General features: G+C 43.2%; 1 protein-coding gene across 1 annotated transcript in view; it reads left to right on the top strand.

The window, feature by feature from the left end:
- The first annotated feature begins 465 nt into the window (after positions 1-465).
- The window catches only part of ETNK1 (ethanolamine kinase 1), a 45,664-nt gene continuing 25,663 nt past the window's right edge, over positions 466-20,466 (top strand). The window contains exons 1-2 of the mRNA XM_081085163.1: positions 466-878; positions 7,651-7,910. Of these exons, the coding sequence (XP_080941289.1) occupies positions 723-878; positions 7,651-7,910 (416 nt within the window). The 5' untranslated portion in view covers positions 466-722. The remainder of the gene's footprint in view (positions 879-7,650; positions 7,911-20,466) is intronic.

Below are 20,466 nucleotides of genomic sequence, written 5' to 3'. Positions count from 1 at the left end.
GCTTGCATAGACCATGATCTTAGTAAAAATGAAAATTTAGTCGCCAACCCAGCTATGGGGGTCCCCAGTACACAGCAGCTCCCAGGTCAACGCAACCCAGTTAATGCAGTTTGCCTAAATTCAGGCCAAATTCAGAGGCTGATCCAGGGATTATTTCAGGACCTGTCCCTGCTTCCCAGAAAAACTCATCCCCACCTCACACCCAGACCCCAGCCAGACTTTCCTAATCGGTGAGCTAGAGCTCCCAGGCCTTTGGGGTCTTGGCAGGGCTCAGGCCCATTCCGAGAAGGAGCCCCGTTATTTCCCGGTCCGCAGCACGCCAAGCCGCGCATCCGGCCACGCAACACGACCGAGGGGCCGGCGGGCCCATTGTGTCGGCGGCTAGAGCGCCGGCCTCAGCGCTGACGCAGCCGAGGCCCCGCCCCCGCGCGTGACGCCAGCGTCAGGCCAGTCCCGGCATGCTCCGCGGCCCCGGCGGTCGGACGCAGGCGAAAGGAATTTTTCCCGAGAACCGCCTCGGCTCGCTTCAGTTGTTGTCCAGACCGTCGGCCGGCCTCGTCGCTTCCAGCCGTTCTCCTACTGTCCCCGCGTCGGTCTGAGCGCCCCCAGCCCTCCCGCGAGGGCGCCCCGGGACGGAAGGATCCAGCAGTCTGTCGGCGCCCGCCGTTCTCGTGGTCGCCGTCGCGGTCGTCGTCGTGGTCGTCTCCGCCGTCGCCTGGGCCATGGCCAATTACATCCACGTCCCGTCCGGCTCCCCGGAGGTCCCCAAGCTGGACGTCACGGTCCAGGATCAGGAGGAGCAGCGCTGCCGGGAAGGGGCCTTGAGCCTCCTGCAACACCTGCGGCCCCACTGGGACCCTCAGGAGGTGACCCTGCAGGTAACGCCCACCCCTCAGCCCTCGCTCGGGCCCAGGCCCCCGCGACCCTGGGTTTTCACAATACGTTCTGTTCCCAGATAACGTGGGGCGGGGGGGAGGGGTGTCGGTGGGGACGTCGTCTGCCTGAGCCCTTGGAGGAGTGACCCCGCATTTCCTCGCCGCGCAGGGGAAGGTCACTCCCCCTTCTTCATAATCGCTGTGGACGCAGCCCCGAGGGCATGTTTTGTCGGTCTAGCGGCGGCCGCGTAAGTGACCATCCCTTTCCGCACCCGGGGGACCCCTGTGGATGGCGGCCCCTCCCCCCACTCCCGCGCCCGTTCTCGAGGCAGAATGGGCCGTTCCCACCCCCTTGGAAGGAAGGGGTCCTCGCCGGGCGGCCCGAGCGACCTGCTGGTCTCCTCCCGCAGGTAATGCTGTAGATTAATCCTCTCTGATCCTTTCCTTTTCCTCCTCCCTCTCCCCTCCCCCGGCGCTTCGCTCCCATTGATCCCTCGCCCTGCGTTTTACCGTCTCAAATCCTCCGATTGGCGAGAGGACTCGATTCCCAAAGCAATAGCCAGGACATGCGTGACTAGGTTGGATTCTTGGGTAGCACTACACACGTTGTTTTATTTGGGTCGGTGTTAATTTAAGTCGCCGGAGTGACATCAACAATGAATGATCAGTAGCTTGTGAATATTTCTTTTTTCTTGAGCCACTGGATTCAGAGATGGACAAAAACTGGGGGAATAAATGATTAATCTAGGTGTTTTCTAGTAATTTCTAATAACGTTACGATTTAGTGTACATGGGACTTTATTTTGAATACTAATTTGTGTTTAACTTTTGGAGTTTCAGGAACTGTAATACGAAATGAACCTCCTTTTTCCTCGCAAACACAAAGTAATTTTAAAGGCTAGGCTATTCGGGGTTTGTTTCAAATCTGAGCATTAAGGTTAAAGACCATTGAAGTAGCCAAATCACCTGCCTTGTTTTGTTGACTAATTTATTCCACAATGTTACTGACTTAACAGTATCTGAGATTCTTTGCTAAAGTAGCCACCTATACAAAGATGAATAAAACATAAATAGTGCCCAAGGGCCCAGAACACTTCCTGACACTCAAGCTTTCTTGAGTGTTAGTTTCAGTTCTTATTGCCTAGAAGAGTTTGTGAGCAGATTAAAAAATAAAAAGATTGCCAAAACCGGTTTGGCTCAATGGATAGAGCATCGGCCTGTGGACTGAAAGGTCCCAGGTTCGATTCCGGTCAAGGGCATGTACCTTGGTTGGGGGCACATCCCCAGTAGGAGGTGTGCAGGAGGCAGCTGGTCGATGTTTCTCTCTCATCGATGTTTCTAGCTTCTCTATCCCTCTCCCTTCCTCTCTGTAAAAAATCAATAAAAATATATTAAAAAAATAAATAAAAAGATCCATATGTTTTGGGGGGGAAAATTGTTAGACAAAAATTTTGAAATTATAAGGGAGTGTTTATTAGCCAACTATGTAGGATAGTGTGAATCCAAATGATTTTCATGTGTGAATTTAAAAAAATTAATGATATATTTCCTTTAATTAAGGAATATTTGAAACCCAGATTTTTTGGTTCATTGCTCATTAACTTATTTGTAGTTTATTATAGGTTTTTATATTTACTGAAATGATTTGTATCCTGTCAGTTATAAATTAAACAGATATTAATTAAAGCCATGATGCTTTCTGGTAAAGTCTGGTGCTGGCAAACTAGTTATTTTTGAAGCAGAGATTTTAAAGTTTGAAGCATTGAAGACTGGAGTTTCTGTTTGTTGAACAGTAATAATAGCTACCCTGAGGTACTGTGTGCCGGTTTGGGTTATGTGATCTATACTTTTTATCATTTAATCCCCCAAACAATCATTTAGGTAGGCTCTTTATTTTTTTCTTTTAATTAAAAAAAAAGACATTATCGAGAGAGAGAGGAAGGGAGGGAGGTAGGGAGACAAAAACACACACAAAGAGAGAGAGAAAGAAACATTGATGTGAGAAACATCTATTAATTGCCTCTGGTAGGATTACTGGGATTGCAGGGATTAGCATCTGCAACCTAGGTAGGTGCCCTGACCGGGAATTGAAACCTTGACCTTTTGGTGTACAGGAGGATACTCCAACCTACTGAGCCACAGGGGCCAGGGTCTTCCTCCCTTCCCCTCCCCTCCTCCTCTCTCCCTCCTCCCAGCCTTCTCCTAAAACAGGCAAATAGGTAAAAAAAGGGACAAAACGTTGTGATGTCAAACTTTTTTGTTGTGGGCAAGTACTTGAGATTGAACCTTCTATCTATATAGCAAGACCTTTGGACTCATAATCCAAACCTCTAATATACTTATTTGTAAGTGAAGGTAAATACCACCACTTGTTTTGTTGTAGAGATGATGATAAGAAATACATTTCCTCCATGTGCAAGCAAAGCTTTTGATACAGAAGCTGGAATCATCAAGCTGAATTGGTTATTCATCTCTCAATTTAGGTTTGACTTCCACATTCTTTTGTGATGCTTCAGGATTTCCCTAGTAAATCTCATTGGGAATATATATTGTTTAATTTGCTTTTATTTCCGTTGAAGTAAAAAATAAAAGTCATACCTCACATTTCAGAAGTGGAAGTATGTATCATGTACTCAATAGATTAAAACAGTATCAGTCATATATATAGTCCATTTCTTGTCAAAGGTTTTTTCTAAAACTCTTAAATGATTTAAAATGTGCTTTAAACATACCTTAGAAACTTACTCTAGTAATATTTTTTTTTACTCCTACCAGCTGAACAATTCAGCACATATCCAAAACCCCAGAAGCAAGCAAAAAAGACTTTAATGCACTCAGAATGATAGAGGGCTCATTCTTTGCTCAAAACTTACAGACACATGGAACAATACATCTTATTTATCCGGTTTTTCTGCTTGTATAAGATTAAATAATAAAGTGCAAATGGGTGGTGAGCTTTTTGCAGTATAAATATCTAAACAGTTTAAGTTGCAGTTCTTTCTATTTAATAGTAATTTACTGTTTATAAAGCACTTTCTTTTTTTTTTTTTTAAATATATTTTATTGATTTTTTACAGAGAGGAAGGGAGAGAGATAGAGTTAGAAACATCGATGAGAGAGAAACATCGATCAGCTGCCTCTTGCACATCTCCCACTGGGGATGTGCCCGCAACCCAAGTACATGCCCTTGACCGGAATCGAACCCGGGACCTTTCAGTCCGCAGGCCGACGCTCTTATCCACTGAGCCAAACAAACTATAAAGCACTTTCAAATACATTCTCCAAACAATCCTGTGAGTTAGATATAGACTATTAACATGTATTTTATAATTACTGAAATTGAACTTGCATTTCTTAAATAGCAGATCTGGGATGAGAACCCGTCTTATGAATTACTGCTTTTTGATTAAGAAAAGTTTATGTTTGTATATTATGATTAAGTCAGGGAAGCCATTTCTGTATAAAATTAATTTCTTAAAAATAAAAGCTTTGGCCCAAAAAAAGATTCTGCTTAAAGTTCTTCTGAACATAAATTTGCATTACTTTTTAAACCTGTGACATTTTAGAAAAGGGATTCACTTCAGCTTTCCTTTTGTTATGTAACAACTCCCTATCTTACATGAAAATGTGGAGTTTGATTTATCTTCATTTCTTTGGATAGTCCTTGAAAAAAGAATAAAGAAGCAAGTGAGATCTTTTAGGCTTAATGGAATAATTCTCAGGCGACTCTTAAAATTGTTTTTCTTCTAAAAAAATTGATGAATCAGTGTTTGGAATATTCTGGTCTCTGGATCATTCTCTGCAATGTTGGACAATGTTGTTTCACTAACTTGTGATTTTTTTTTTTTTAATAACTTGATACCTATAGTAGATGATGGGAAAGATTGGTTAGGATAGAAAGGCCTTAATTATTATGTGGCATTGTAAGCTAAGATATTTATTCTTATTATAGAGTCTCAATGAGATCAATTGCTATATAGTACTTGTGTTAATTTTTCAATAGACAATATATTACAGTGGTTAAGAACAGGGGTTTGAACATAGTGCTGGTTTTGAGTCCAGGCTTTTTGCTTAACTAAATGTGTTATCTTGGTCAAGTTACTTACCTTTCCTAAGCCTCAGTGTCTTTAGTTATAAAGTAGATCCAAATGTTCTACCTCAGGGTTGTGAGAATGAAATAAATGCTACCTTTCACAATAATTATTAACCACTACTGAGTACTACTGTATAGTGGATGCCCGAATCAAAAAAACAAACAATATATATGTTATTTGAAATTCTCACTCTGATGTACAGTACAAATGGAAGAAAATATGTAGTATAGTGTTTTTGGAATGAACATTCATATTTTCACGGGTAAAGATTACATGAAAGCACTTAAAAATATACTGTTCTGCTGCATTTAAAAAAAAATCCTTACCTAAGAATATTTTTCCGTTGACTTTTTTTTAAAGAAGGAACAGGGAGAGACCAAGAGAAACATCAGTGAGAGAGAAACATCAACATTGATCAGCTGCCTCCTGCATGCCCCCTGCCAGTGATCGAGCCTGAAACCCTGGCTGGTGCCCTGACCTGAAATTGGTTAGGGCACATTTTATTTATTTATTTATTTATTTATTTATTTATTTATTTATTTATTTATTTTATTATGAAGAGGAAGAGAGAGAGAGAGAGAGAAACATCAATGATGACAGAGAATCATTGATCAGCTGCCTCCTGCACACCCCCTACTGGGGATTGAGCCCACAACTCAGGCATGTGCCCTTGACTGGAATTGAACCTGGGACCCTTTAGTCCAGGGGTCCTCAAACTACAGCCCGCGGGCCACATGCAAATACAAATATTGTATTTGTTCCCTTTTTGTTTTTTTACTTCAAAATAAGATATGTGCAGTGTGCATAGGAATTTGTTCATAGGTTTTTTTTAAACTATAGTCCGGCCCTCCAACGGTCTGAGGGACATTGAACTGGCCCCCTGTTTAAAAAGTTTGAGGACCCCTGCTTAAGTCCATAGGCCAACACTCTATCCACTGAGCCAAACCAGTTAGGGCTATTTTATTCTTTTTAAAATACATTTTTTATTGGTTTCAGGGAGGAAGGGAGAGAGAGACACACACACACAGATGGAAACATCAATGATGAGAGATAATCATTGATTGGCTACCTTCTGTAAGCCCGACACTGGGGATCAAGACCACAACCCAGGCATGCCCTGATCAGGAATCGAATTGTGACCTCTTGGTTCATAGGTTGATGCTCAACCACTGAGTCATGCTGGCTGGGCCACATTTAATTTAAAATGAGGTTTTAAAAAAATTTTGAAGAGTATAATGAAGAAAAATTAGAAAGACTGATATTCTGTGTAAACCGGTTGATACTGTTTAAAAAAATATAAATGATATATGACTTAAAACACATACAAGGATAAATGTAAAATGAAAAGTCTAACTTCCTCAACTCCAAGTCATTCTCTCCACAGGTAATTTTGTGAAAGGTTTCCTTTGAAATTCTTAAAAAATAGTAAATTATGTATTTTACCAGAGCACATATCCAAGTATGTTGATAAATATCAATAAATACTACTATATTCCTTTTGTATACATAACTAAGTTACTCTGTATCTTGCTTTTTAAAATAATATATCTTAGATATCCTCCCATGTTAGCATAGACATCCTCCCATGTAATCTGCCCCAGTGTGACTCAATTTGGGATTAGTTAGATGTCATTTTGGTGTGCAGATGACACTCCATCAATTGAGTCACACTGGCCAGGGCCAAAAGTTCATTTTAGAAAATATTGTAGAAATCTCTAATTACCTATCTTCCTCCAATTAAGGTTGTGCTTCTTTGTGTAGCTGTAGCATTCAAGTTGAAATGATTATAACCTGGCCCTAGCTGGTTTGGCTCAGTGGACAGAGTGTGGGCCTGCGGACTGACAGGTCCAGGGTTTGATTCCAGTCAAGGGTATGTGCCTGGGTTGCAGGCTCGATCCTCAGTAGGGAGTGTACAGGAGAGGCAGCCAATAAATGATTCTCTCTCATCATTGATGTTTCTATCCCCCTCTCCCTCTTCCTTCCTCTCTGAAATCAATAAAGATATATTAAAAAGAAAGAAAAGAAATGATTATAACCTGAATACTTAAAACATTTTCTAATGCATATTAAGTAACCATTACAGTTAGCATTTAAAATTTTAATTTTAGTAGACTCATGAACATTATTAAAGACCTTTTTTTATGTCATATTAGAGGCCCCAGCTGCCTTGGCCCTCGAAGCCCCGGCTTCGTCTGGAAGGTCGTCCTGGAAGGTCGTCTGGCCATCAGGTCTAACTAGCATATTAGCTCTTTATTATATAGGATACCATGCTAGGGAGGAGGCAGTGTCTCTGTCTTCTGAGACTTTCCACTCTATTAGAGGAGAGATTGTGTATGTGCGCGTGCGCGCGTGTGTGTATGTAGAATATAAACACATTCATTTGCAATGTCCAAGGCAGACTGAGATATAATAGCTTTCAAAAGTGTAGAAATACTAGTTGTTGAATAATTAACACAAATTAAAGGCAATGCTATAAAAACTAAGTTCAAGATTAAACAGTATGATTGCTATTTTTTAAAATCTATAATTAAAATTATAGACATGTTAGGCAAAATTATATTCAACAGTTCTTTTATATTAAAAAGTAGATAATTTCTTTTAATTGGTATTTATTTTCACATTATCTCTTATTTAGTTCTTTGAGTGTATATAATTTCTTCCCCTTTTTTCTTTTTGGGCAGGTCTTCACAGATGGAATCACAAATAAACTTATTGGCTGTTATGTGGGTAATGCAATGGAGGATGTAGTTTTGGTGCGAATTTATGGCAACAAGACCGAGTTGTTAGTCGATCGAGATGAGGAAGTGAAGAGTTTCCGAGTGTTACAGGCTCATGGCTGTGCACCACAACTCTACTGTACCTTCAATAATGGACTATGCTATGAATTTATACAGGGAGAAGCATTGGATCCAAAGCATGTCTGCAACCCTGCTATTTTCAGGTACATTCCTTTTTCTAAAAGTTTTCTCTTTGAAAAACAAGAGTATTAAGTGCACTAAGAAAATATATGTTAAAACTGCCTTTTCTTTGAGCAACTATTTGTTTGACTTAGAAACTTTCTTTAGTTAGGGTTTTCTTTTGGTAAAGAAACATTTTCTGTCTTCCATGCTAATTATTGACTCTTTGCAAAAGACAGAACTACGAGAGATTTTGGATTAGACCAGCCGTGGGCAAACTACGGCCCGCGGGCCGGATCCGGCCCGTTTGGCTATTCTATCCGACCCGCAGAGCCGAAAGAGTGGAGGGTTCTCTTGCTCTCCCCTCCACTCCTTCACCAGCAGCAGTGTTAACATGTATTAGTTCACACAAACACTCCATCCATGCTTTTGTTCCGGCCCTCCGGTCCAGTTTAAGAACCCATTATGGCCCTCGAGTCAAAAAGTTTGCCCACCCCTGGATTAGACTAACCGAGGTATGTGCCCCTCACTGGAATTGGACCCATGACCCTTTAGTCCAGGGGCCACTGCTCCATCCAACAAACCAAACCGGCTAGGGTCTCCTTAATTTTTTAAAGTAGTGCTTAACTCAAAGCATTTCACATTTCTTACTACCAATTTGGGATTAGTTAGATGTCATATTTTATTATTTATTTTTTAAAATAAAAAAAATTATTCATTGATTTTTAGAGAGAGTGGAAGAGACAAGGAAAAAGAGAAATATCAATTTAGTTCCATTTATTTATACATTCAATGGTTGATTCTTGTATGTGCCCTGACCAGGGATCCAACCCACAATATTCGGATATGGGGATAATGCTCTAAACCAGCGGTCACCAACCTATAGTTTGTGGACCACTGGTGATCTGTGAGGTCTGAAAGATTGGTAACCGCGGCTATAAACAACTGAGCTACCCGGCTGGGCCTAGATGTCACATTTTAAGCCATTGTTTTTAGGTCAGTGTAATATGCAGCCAACAATGTGGATTGATTAATCACAGCTTCAGTAAATGTTGATTTAATCTTAGATCAAAGTCCACAGTGCTCTGTTTACTTTGATTCATTCAGACATATCTACTTGCTTATATTATGGATATAACAAAGAATATCTACTTTGAATATAAAAGGCGTTAGAATATATGTTTATATTTGATCTAGTTTAGGGGAGAGAAATGAATTTAAGCAGTCCCTGCTCTCCTAGTAATTTAGAGTCTGTGACAGACAATAATCTTGGGGAAAAAGTGAAATGGTATAACTGAAGAAAGGAAAAGGTTTTCAAAAGAGTACAGATAGTTTACTGTGGTATACTTGGGAAGTTAGGCAGTGCTTCACTGAAATTACATTTAAACTTGGCTCTAAAGGATCAAGCAGAGCATGGAGGAGGCTGAGGGAATGGGATGATAGGAAAAGATGACTTGTACCAACTTAATGCTTAACTAGTAATTCAACTGTGGAAAGTTGTCACAATCTGTTTTATTTGAACTCTTCTGTAACAATCATACATTACATAGGTCTTTAGAAAATCTTTTAAAATTTAAAGGTGTTTAGGAATTGTCTCTTATCAGGTATTTCTCTAAAACTTGCCTCTTGCTGGGAATCCTGGCTGAAGTTTAATTAAAAACTACCCAGCAACAGACATAATGGAGAAATGTACTTTAAAATTAATTTGTACATTTTCAAGAAGTTTAACTAAAAAACACTGACTTACAGTGCTGAGGGTATTGTAGTGAAACTGGTTCATTGTGGGTTGCAAGTAAAATTGGTAATGTTCTCTTGGAAATCAACGAGGTAATAAAATTAACTTACAAAAGAAAATTATGTTTCTGTCATGACAATTCATATTTAGGTATAACTAAGATACACCAGAACTAGTAAGCGTTATGCTACAATTGAAATAATAATTTTGAACATTGTCTAAACCAGGCAAAATGGCTTATACAAGGCAAAGAAAAAAAAAATCAGCTTGATAACTGAACTATAGCTATAATCAGGCAATAATTTACTTAGGTGAAAACTAAAAGGGAGTGTGTAAAAATAAAATGTATATATATAAAAGGGTAAGTGACTGACCAGTAGTTACGATGCACACTAACCACCAAGGGACAGATGCTTTGACCGGTAGCTATGATGCACACTGACCACCAGGGGTCAGATGTTCAACACAGGAGCTGCCGAGCTGCGGTGACTTGGCAGCGGCGGTTCTCGGGTGATGCACCCCAGAACCAGAGAGGAGGGAGCCCAATTCCAGGGTGCGTCACCCAAGAACCACCCTCTCGCAATCTGGGACCCCTCGGGATGTCAGAGAGCTGGTTTTGGCCTGATCCCCACAGGCCAGGCCGAGGGACCCCACCTGCTGGAGGGACCCCACTCACTCTTCAGATGACCTTTGCGCTGTGGAACTGCCTCAAATGCAGCCAGTTGGGGAGGGACCACAGGAGGTTGGCTCCAGGGCATGTCTGGCCGTTTTTGCCCAGTCCAGCCCCGCTGACCACCTTCTAATTAATTTCCTTTCAGTGTACGTGAATCCATGCACGGGGGCAGTAGTAAACTATATTGGGATGGTAGGATTAGGGATTATTTTTCAATTTCAGAAAATTTCTGTTATTACCATCTCTTAATTATTTAAGAAGTTCCAAGAGGGGAAGCAATTACTGAGTATTAGTGAGTATTTGAGGAAGTCTCTGAAGCCTTATGATTTTTAAACATTTGGCTTTTATGAGTACTAGAGGCCTGGTGCACGAAATTCGGGCACAGGTGTGGTCCCTGGGCCTGGCTAGTGATCGAAGTGCGAGCATCCGGCATAGAAGGGCAGGTCCCAGCTGACCTCTGGGCCCTGGGCAGCACCTGGGCCCCCGAGTGTCTGCACACACCCTCCACCTGAGTCACAGTGCCTGAGTCCCCATGCGGAGATGTGGTGAGCTAGGCTGGATGCCGCGGGCCGGGCCACAGCGTGGGCCTCTAGGCCGCCCAGCTGCACTGCGTGGAAGCCTGGCAGGCAGTGCGCTCTCTCCGGCTGTCCGCGCAGACTGGCTCCTGCTTGAACCCACGTGGAGCCTGACTGGCCCCTGCGGACCCAGCGGCTGCGGGGGTGGGCTCCTCACAGGTGCCTGGCGCATGAGCCTTGGCATCCTGGGAGAGGGTAGCAGGGGGAATGAGAGTGAGGTTGGCGGACACCCTGCATTCTCACTGCACCACCATCCCAGTCACCCCCGCCCCCAGGTAGCTGGTGAGAGGACGCAGTCCCAAGCTCAGGCACCACAACCCACCCCCAGTTCCTTGTCCCAGCCCGGAGCCCCACCCAAATAGGTCTATCAGGGCCTGCCGGCCACTGGTTGCCATCTTTGGGGCAGTTGGCAGGGTGATTGGGCCCCTGCTCACACCTGCCTTGGCCTAGTGCCGCCCACTCTCCTCCATCATCCCTCGGGGGATGTCCACTTGCCAGTGGGGAGCAGACCTAAGCTGCAGTCGGATATCCTTAGTGCTGCTGAGGAGGCAGGAGAGGCTCCCACCACCATCACTGTACTGGCAGCCATCAGCCTGGCTTGTGGCTGTGCAGAGCTCCCCCTGTGGGAGTGCACTGACCACCAGGGGGCAGCTTCTGCATTGAGCATCTGCCCCATGTTGGTCATTGTGTGTCATAGTGACCAGGCATTCCCAGTATTTCTGCTGTTAGGGTCAGTTTGCATATTACCCTTTAATTATATAGGATAGAGGCTTGGTGCATGGGTGAGGGCCGTCTGGTTTGCCCTGAAGAGTGTCCCGGATCAGGTTGGGGGTCCCACTGGGGTGCCTGGCCAGCCTGGGTGAGGGGCTGATGGCCGTTTTCAGGTTGGCTACGCCCCCTGGCAACCCAAGATCCCAGCCTCTCCTTTTGTTCTTTTTTTCAGCCTCTCCTTGAGGAGAGGCCACGGCCGGCTGGAAGCTGGTATCTGGGATTTATTTATCTTCTATAATTGGAACTTTGTAGCCTTGAGCTGGCCCAGGGTTGGCCAGGGCAGGTGGGAAGCTTGGCTTCCACCATCACTGGGGGCAGGTCAAGCCTCCTGCTCTCTCCAGTTCCATGGCCACCGCCAGCTTAGTTGGGTTAATTTGCATACTTGCTCGTGATTGGCTGGTGGGCGTGTCTTGTGGGTGTAGTGGAGTGATGGTTAATTTGCATGTTTCTTTTATTAGTGTAGACTAGAGGCCTGGTGCACAAAAAATTTTGCACTGGGGGGGCGGTTCCTCAGCCCGGCCTGTGCCCTCTCCCAGTCTGGGACCCATCGGGAGATAATGACCTGCTGGCTTAGGCCTGCTCCCGGGTGGCAGAGGGCAGGCCCAATCCCTAGGTGCAGCCCCTGGTCGGGCTCAGAGCAGGGCCGATTGGGGAGTTGGGGCGCCGCCCCCTGTCATGCACAGAGCAGGGCGGATTGGGAGGTTGCGATGCCACCCTCAGTCACGCTCAGGGTAGGGCTGATTGGGGGTTTGGGGCACCGCCCCCTGTCACACTCAAGGCAGGGTCGATGGGGAGGTTGCGGCGCCACCCCCTGTTACGCACAGAGCAGGGCCATCGGGGTTGGGCGCTGCCCCCTGTCACTCACAGAGCAGGGCCTATCGGGGGTTGGGGCTCCGTACCCTGTCACCCACAGAGCAGGGTCGATCAGGGGGTTGGGGAGCTCCCCCCTGTCACTCACAGAGTAGGGCCGATAGGGGAGTTGGGACACCGCCCCCTGTCACACACAGAGCAGGGCGGATCAGGGGGTTGGGGTGCCCCACCCTGTCACACAGAGAGCAGGGCCGATCAGGGCGTTGGGGAGCTCCCCCCTATCAGGCACAGAGTAGGGCTGATAGGGGAGTTGGGGCACCTTCCCCTGTCACTAACAGAGCAGGGCGATAGGGCGGTTGTGGCCCCTCCCCCTGTCACACACACAGCCTCAAGGCGATCAGGGGGTTTGGGCGCTGACCCCTGTCATGCTGATCCTGGTGCCGGGAGGCCTCGCGGCTCCACTGATCCTGGTGCTGGGAGGCTTATTACCCTTTTACTATATAGGATAGAGGCCTGATGCATGGGTGGGGGCCGGCTGGTTTTCCCTGAAGGGTGTCCTGGATCAGGGTGGGGGTCCCCACTGGGGTGCCTGGCCAGTCTGGGTGAGGGGCTGAGGGCTGTTTTCACGCTGGTGGGTGACTGAATCTCCCAACCACTCCTTTTTTTCTTTTTTTTTTTTTTTTATTCTGGGCCAGCTTTGGCGCTGAGGCTTAGCTCCAGCTCTTAGGCCTCTGCTGCTGAAAGCAGGTATCTGTTTTTTTTTGGGTTCTATAATCGAAACACTGTTTCAACTCCAGCTCTGAGATCCTGGCTGGCTGAAAGCAGGTTTCTGGGGTTTTGTCTAGCTTCTACATTTGTAACAATATTTCAAACTGCAAGCTCAGAGGTTGGCAGCGGCAGGTGGGGAACGTTGGAGTCCTCTGTCACTGAAGCAAGGAAGCCTCATGTTTGCTTCAAGCTGCCTGGCTGCCGGCCGCCATCTTGGCTGGCAGTTAATTTGCATATTGCCCTGATTAGCCAATGGGAAGGGTAGCGGAGATACGGCTAATTACCATGTTTCCTTTTTATTAGGTAGGATGGGATTTTTAAGTAGCATTTGCCTTGATGTTAGTCTAGTAAAACATTTTTTTTTTAATTAAAAATAGGATGGTAGTTTTTTATTATAATAAAATAGAAAATTCCCCTTTCATGGTTATCTAAATCTTTCCATAGTGAACTATGAGAATCCCATAAACAAAAAACAAATCTGTTTTGTTCTGTTATTTCATCAACGACTAACAATGCTCAGAACATAGTTGATGTTCAGTTTCTGTTGAATTATTTAATATTAGAGTCCTGATGCACAAAATTCGTGCAAGGGCCTTGGCCCCGCCCATGCCTGCTGTCACTGTGGCAGGGGGCTCTGTCACCTCTGCCGTGGCCATGCTGGCTGCAGCTTTGTCTGGAAGGAAGGACGTCTGGAAGGACGTCTGGTCTAATTAGCATATTGCACTTTTATTATATAGACTAGTGAACTGGTGCATGGATTCATGCACATTGAAAGGAAATTAATTAGAAAATGGCCGCGGGGTGGGACTGGGCAAGATTGGTTGGACATGCCCTGGAGCCAACCTCCCTTGGTACCCTCCCCAGCATCTGTGGAGTGAGCAGGGTCCCTCTGGCAGGTGGGGTCCTTCCGCCTGGCCTGTGGGGATTGGGCCGAAACCGGCTCTCCGACATCCCCCTAGGGGTCCCAGAGTACAAGAGGGCACTCTGCAAAGTTGCTGTCATCAGGGTGTGTTAAGTAAATACATGTGTGCAGTAAACCAGATTCGGGGCCCAACAGTGCCCCAGCAACAACATAACCCACAGCCAAAGGTGGAATTGCAAGGCCCTTCAAGGAATCGGGCTCCCTCCTCTCTGGTTTTGGGGTGTGTCACCTGAGAACTGCTGCCAAGTCACTGCAGCTTGGCAGCCTCTGCATTGAGGGTCTGCCCCTGGTGGTCAGCGTGCATCATAGCAACCAGTTGGATGGTAGGTCACTCAGCATATTAGCCTTTTATATATATAGATATTGATTAATCAATGTTTTTATAAGGTGATAGCCTAAACCTTTTATACAGATACAGTAACAGAATGAATGGAACAATAGGTAATAATAGACAAGAAATAACTAAAGTATAATTTAAAGTTTTTGTTCTTAAGATAATAATGAAGATAATAGTTAATTCTCTTTGATCGTTTATTGTGGGCAAGAGGCAATAATAAGAACTTTATATGGATTGTATATTTAGTTCTCAAGCTCAAAGGTGGAGAATGTCTATTTAATAGATAAGAAATATGGCCCTAACCAGTTTGGCTCAGTGGATAGAGTGTTGGCCTGCAGACTCAAGGGTCCCGGGTTCGATTCCGGTCAAGGGCATGTACCTTGCTTGCGGGCACATCCCCTGTGGGGAATGTGCAGAAGGCAGCTGATCGATGTTTCTCTCTCATCGATGTTTCTAACTCTCTATCCCTCTCCCTTCCTCTCTGTAAAAAATCAATAAAACATATTAAAAACAAACAAACCTGTAGCTCTTAATATACTATGATTTAAAAAAAAAAAAATGAATCACAGAGACTGAGTAAATTGCCCCAAATCTTGTATCTTATAACCAAAACCTTATTTGTTGAGACTAGGTGGAAGTACCAATCTATACTAATAAAAGGCTAATATGGTAATTAGACTGGGAGACCTTCCAGGAGACCTTCCGGACATCCTTCTGGACAAAGCCATGGTGGCAGGGCCGAGGCAGAAGTAGTTAGGGGCGATCAGGCCAGGAGGGGAGGGCCGTTGGGGATGATCAGGCCAGCGGGCGGGGGGGGGGGCAGTTGGGGGCGAACAGGCTGGCAGAGGGGGGGTTGTTGGGGGCCATGAGGCCAGTAGGGGAGGGCAGTTGAGGGCCATGAGGCAAGCAGGAGCGGGGGCCGTGGGGGCGAGAAGGCTGGCAAGGGGGGAAAGTTGGGGCCATGAGGCTGGCCAGGAAGGGCAGTGGGGGCCATGAGGCCAGGGGTGGCAGTTGGGGGTGAGCCAGCTGACAAGTGGGAGCACTTGGGGGTGAGCAGGCCGGCGGTGGGGCAGTTGGGGTGAGCAGGCTGGCAGGGGGGACATTCTGGGGTGAGAAGGCTGGCAAGGGGTGGCAGTTGGGAGTGAGAAGGCTGGCGGGGGGGCAGTTGGGGGCAAGCAGACCGGCAGGCAGAGTGGTTAGGAACGATCAGGCAGGCAGGTGAGTGGTTAGGAGCCAGCAGTCCTGGGTTGCGAGAGGGATGTCCGACTGCTGTCCACAGGTATCATGCCTAAACCAGCAGTCGGACATACCCCGAGGGGTCCCAGATTGGAGAGGGTGCAGGTTGGACTGAGGGACAACCCTCCCGCCCCCCCAACCTCATGCATGAATTTCGTGCACTGGGCCACTAAATAAGTGGAATTACTGTATCATGGTAATTCTATTTTTATATTTCTGAGGAATTGTCGTAGTGTTTTCCATAGCAGCTGCAACATTTTACATTCCTACCAACGGTGTACAAGGGTTCCTATTTCTCCATATCCTTACCAACACTTGATTTTTTTTTTTTTTTATAGTATCCATCTTGTTGGCTGTGAGGTGGTATCCCATTGTAGGAAATTGAGTTTATGTTATCAGTAAGGCTTCCAGTCAACAGTAGGCTATTAGTAGTTATTTTTTGGGATAGTCAAAAGTTATATGTAGATTTTCAATTCCATGGGAGGCCAATACCCCTAATCCCTGTTCTGTTCAAGGGTCAACTATATAATGTATTTAAGTTTCTGGGGAGTCCAAGATATATGTGATTTCCTTTCTTTTTCTTTTCTTTTTTTTTTTTTTTTTTTAAATGTAATAGCCATTTTTTAAAAAAAATTATTTTTATTCATTTCAGAGAGGAAGGAAGAGGGTGAGAGAGATAGAAACATCAATGATGAGAAAGAATCATTGACTGGATGCCTCCTACACGCCCCCGACTGGGGATCGAGCCTGCAACCCAGGCATGTGCCCTTGGCCGGAATCGAACCCAGGACCCGTCAGTCTGCAGGCCGAGGCTCTGTCCACCGAGCCAAACCGGCTAGGGCTCTTTATTTTTTTTATTTCCGGAGGAAGGTAGAGGGAGAAAGAGAGACATCAATTATGAGAGGGAATCATTGATTGGTTGCCTCCTGCACGCCCCCTACTGGGGATCTATCCAGCAACCCAGGCAGGTGACCTTGATTAGAATTGAACCCAGGACCCTTCAGTCCACAGGCTGATGCTCTATTCACTGAGCCAAACCGGCTAGGGCTATGTGTGGATTTTCTGTTGTGCAGGGAAGTCCACCTTGGTGTCCCTAATTGCTGCGTTGTTGAAGGGTCAACTGTAAACAAGAGTTAAGTTCTAATGACATATTTCTGGTCATAGAAACATCACCAGTCTTCTAAATAATGACCCAAAACACTTCTAATAGTAAGCACTGAAATAATACATAGGGTTTTGGGGTCCAGAGCCCAATTTATCAAAAATTTTAGGTGAATATGGAACTTGTATGAAGGATTTATTTTTTTAAAAAAATCTGTTAGCAAAGCCTACTTTTTTAGTATGTAGGTGCTATGATTACAGTTGAACTATATTTGTTATTTCCAGGAGGATATTTGTATTATAAATAGATTTTCTTCCTTTCCTTATTTTTTTTTTATTCTCTCACATGAAGATATGTTTATTGATTTTAGAGAGAGGACGTGTGTGGGGGGGGAAAGAGAGAGAGGGGAAGAAATAGAAAGAAAGAGATAGATATGAGAGAGAAACATTGGTCAGTTGCCTCCTTTATGCTGCCTACCAGGGATAGAACCCACAGTCTATGTATGTGCTCTAGTCAGTAATCAAACATGAAACTTTTTGGTGTATGGGATGACACTCCAACCAACTCAGTCACCCGGCCATAGCTATTGTTAACGTTTCTACAGAAAAAATCGAGCAGGTTATTTTAGGACCTGTAGAAGTTGACTTGACTTCTATACTTTGAGAAGAGGCTTGTAGAAGATGTCTTTCTTTTAAAAAACAGGCAGTATTTCAAATGGTCACTTTGTTTTTATATAGCAAGCCATTAATTTTGTTACAATTCTGACTATATGTGATTTAAAAAAAATACAAGATAGATTTTAATCCATCTGACAACAAGGCTACTAGTGGCAGAATCTTTTGGTGGTCTGGTAAATTTCTAAATGTACTCTGAGTCTGGTGCTAATATAATGATTCTAATTTATCAAATGCTTATTAAGTACCTCTTCTAAATGCTGAGTTCTACACTAGATGGAAGAATAAGGCATGATCTTTGTTCCTTGTAGGATAATTTATGGAAGTATTTATCAATTGTATTGACCGAGCAATCTCAACTATTACTATTATTACTTGCCGTTATTCTATTTTGAATTTTATGGGAAAATGCCACAAAACATTTTAAATAACATTCTGAATGTTTTTTAACTATTAAATACAATACAATTATTTAATATTAATTTTGCCCCTTATATAATTTAGTTTTATTTTAATAATGCACCTATACATAGGGCAAATATATCTATAATTTACTTTAGAAGATCATAATTAGCTCTTAAGTTTTGATATATTTTTTACAGTTATTAACTTTGCTCTAGTATGTTCATTAATATTTTAGTTTATTGTCCATTTGAGTAGGTATATATTACTTTATGCAGAAATGTGTTTTTTTTAATTTCATATAAAAATAACTCATTTTCAACTAATATCAAATTTGTTGAAAGGAGAGAATGGTATTTGATAAGTGTTTTATAAAATCATCATTTGGAAAATTTTGCTTGTTAACCTAGAGGTTATATTCATTTAATATTTCTCTTATAACTAGTAGGAAATTGGTGTGAAATGGGAAGTAGTCTACAGGATCTTTGTATATGAATGTGAAGGTGAAGTTCATGTAATTAATTAAATTTTTATGCACTTTTTTCTGGTATTCCATGGCTTATAATTTTAGATTTGAAGGACAACTTAAAGATTATGAAGTAAAACAGCAATTTTGTTTTTTTGTAAGGAAATTGGCACAACCCCAATTATTCACCTTTCTGCTGGAAAAGTCAAGACATTCGAAATTTGTACATGCTTTCTCTTCTAGCAGCTAGTCATATTCAACAGATTCCATTAATCTATAAGAGCCCCTTGAAATCGTGGCCATTTTTATTATTCATTTTTGAAGTATTTACCAGAGAATTGGCATTCTAGTCACTCCCAGCTAGATAACTTAGAATTAGACAACATCTGAGACTACATTTTATATTTTGCAAATCAGGGTTTCATACAAACTCTGGGTAAAACTATAAAAATTGACATCATTATTATTTTTAAAAATCACAGTAAATAAAGTTTGTCAGTGTTAAATACCTGTTCTAATATGTGATTTTTCTCCTGAATCACCAAGTTTCATTTTTTCAGTAAACATTTCTAGGACATAATGTTCTTTTGACATAGATTGCCCATGAGTTTTATCTAACACAGATCATATCTTTCCTCAGGCCTCTTGTCCCAACTCTATTCTTAAAGTTTTAAACCTATTCTTACTGGCATAAAAACATATATGTCTCTCTCACACATGTCTTCGTGTGTGTGTGTTTGTATTTGCCCCCTTCTTTGTTTTGTCTTTATCATCACCTGGCTTTCCCTGAAGTTTCCATCTGCTTAAAGTATCATACATTCATTTGGGCCTATGCCAGCGGTTCTCAACCTGTGGGTCGCGACCCCTTTGGTGGTCGAACGACCCTTTCACAGGAGTTGCCTAAGACCACCCTGCATATCAGATATTTACATTATGATTCATAACAGTAGCAACATTACACTTATGAAGTAGCAACGAAAATAATTTTATGGTTGGGTCACAACATGAGGAACTGTATTTAAAGGGCCAGAAGTTTGAGAACCACTGGCCTATGCGGGTATGAACATGGCATAAAAATAGATTTCTTTTTTACTGTATTCTTTTTAGACAGAAGTATGTGGTCTTCAGGAAGGTCAATCAAGTAGCAGTTATTTAATTTATATAAAAAGTTGTTTGTTTCCTAATTTGTTTGAGAGATATGAACCAAAGCACACATACCTAAAAAGGTTACAGATTTTAATATTTTGGTAATGCATTAGTACTCTTGATTGAGGATTACTTGAGAATTCAGACTGACCTAAAGAAGAAGGAATTTATTGGTACATACAACTGAGAATGAGTTCAAACATGGATGGATCCACGGGCTCTAGAACAGTATCATTAGGAATGTCACTATCTTTTTGAAAAAGTTCTGTTTGTTTTTGTTAATCCTTAACCAAGGATATTTTTTCATTGATTTTTAGAAAGAGTAGAAGGGGGCTGGGCGAAGAGAGAGAGAGACAGGGAGACAGAGAGCTAGGAATCTGTTGCCTTCTGTATGTGCCTGGACTCACTGGGCTGGGGGATCAAACCTTCAACCCAGCTACATGTCCTTGATAGGGAATCGAACCCGCAACTTTTCCGTGTGCTGGCTGACGCTCCATTCACTGAGCCACATGCTTTATTTTCTGACAAACTTTATTAAGAAGTTTTATTTTCTGGCAAATTTTTTTAAGAGTGACAATTACAGTGATCAGCAGTTGCAGGCTTACCTAATATTGCCACCCCAGGTTGTGGGGTAAGGAATTCCTCTTTTTATAAAGGCTTCAACCAAAGTCAAAGCTTCAACGAAAGTTCAGGGATCAAGTCCTTTTGGCCTAGCTTGGGTAATGTGCCCTGAACCAATTATTGTGGCCTGAAGGATGGAATGCCCTGGGCAAGTGTGTGTCATATCTTCACTTAAGTTACTGTTGCAGATAGGACAGGGAGTCAGGATTGAGATAAACTCTGTATGAATCACATGAACTAAAAATGAAGAGTATGGAAATTTCTCCAAAGGACAAATCAGAACTGGGTAGATAAAAATATTCACTATAGTAATAAAACTCATAAAATTATGTTATGTCATCACAGATTGGTGAAGGATTACT

The sequence above is a fragment of the Myotis nattereri genome (assembly GCF_964212035.1).
Source record: "Myotis nattereri genome assembly, chromosome: 2".
Lineage (NCBI taxonomy): Eukaryota > Metazoa > Chordata > Mammalia > Chiroptera > Vespertilionidae > Myotis > Myotis nattereri.
The sequence above is the reverse complement of the archived record's forward strand: the minus strand, read 5'-3'. Positions and strand labels throughout refer to the sequence as shown.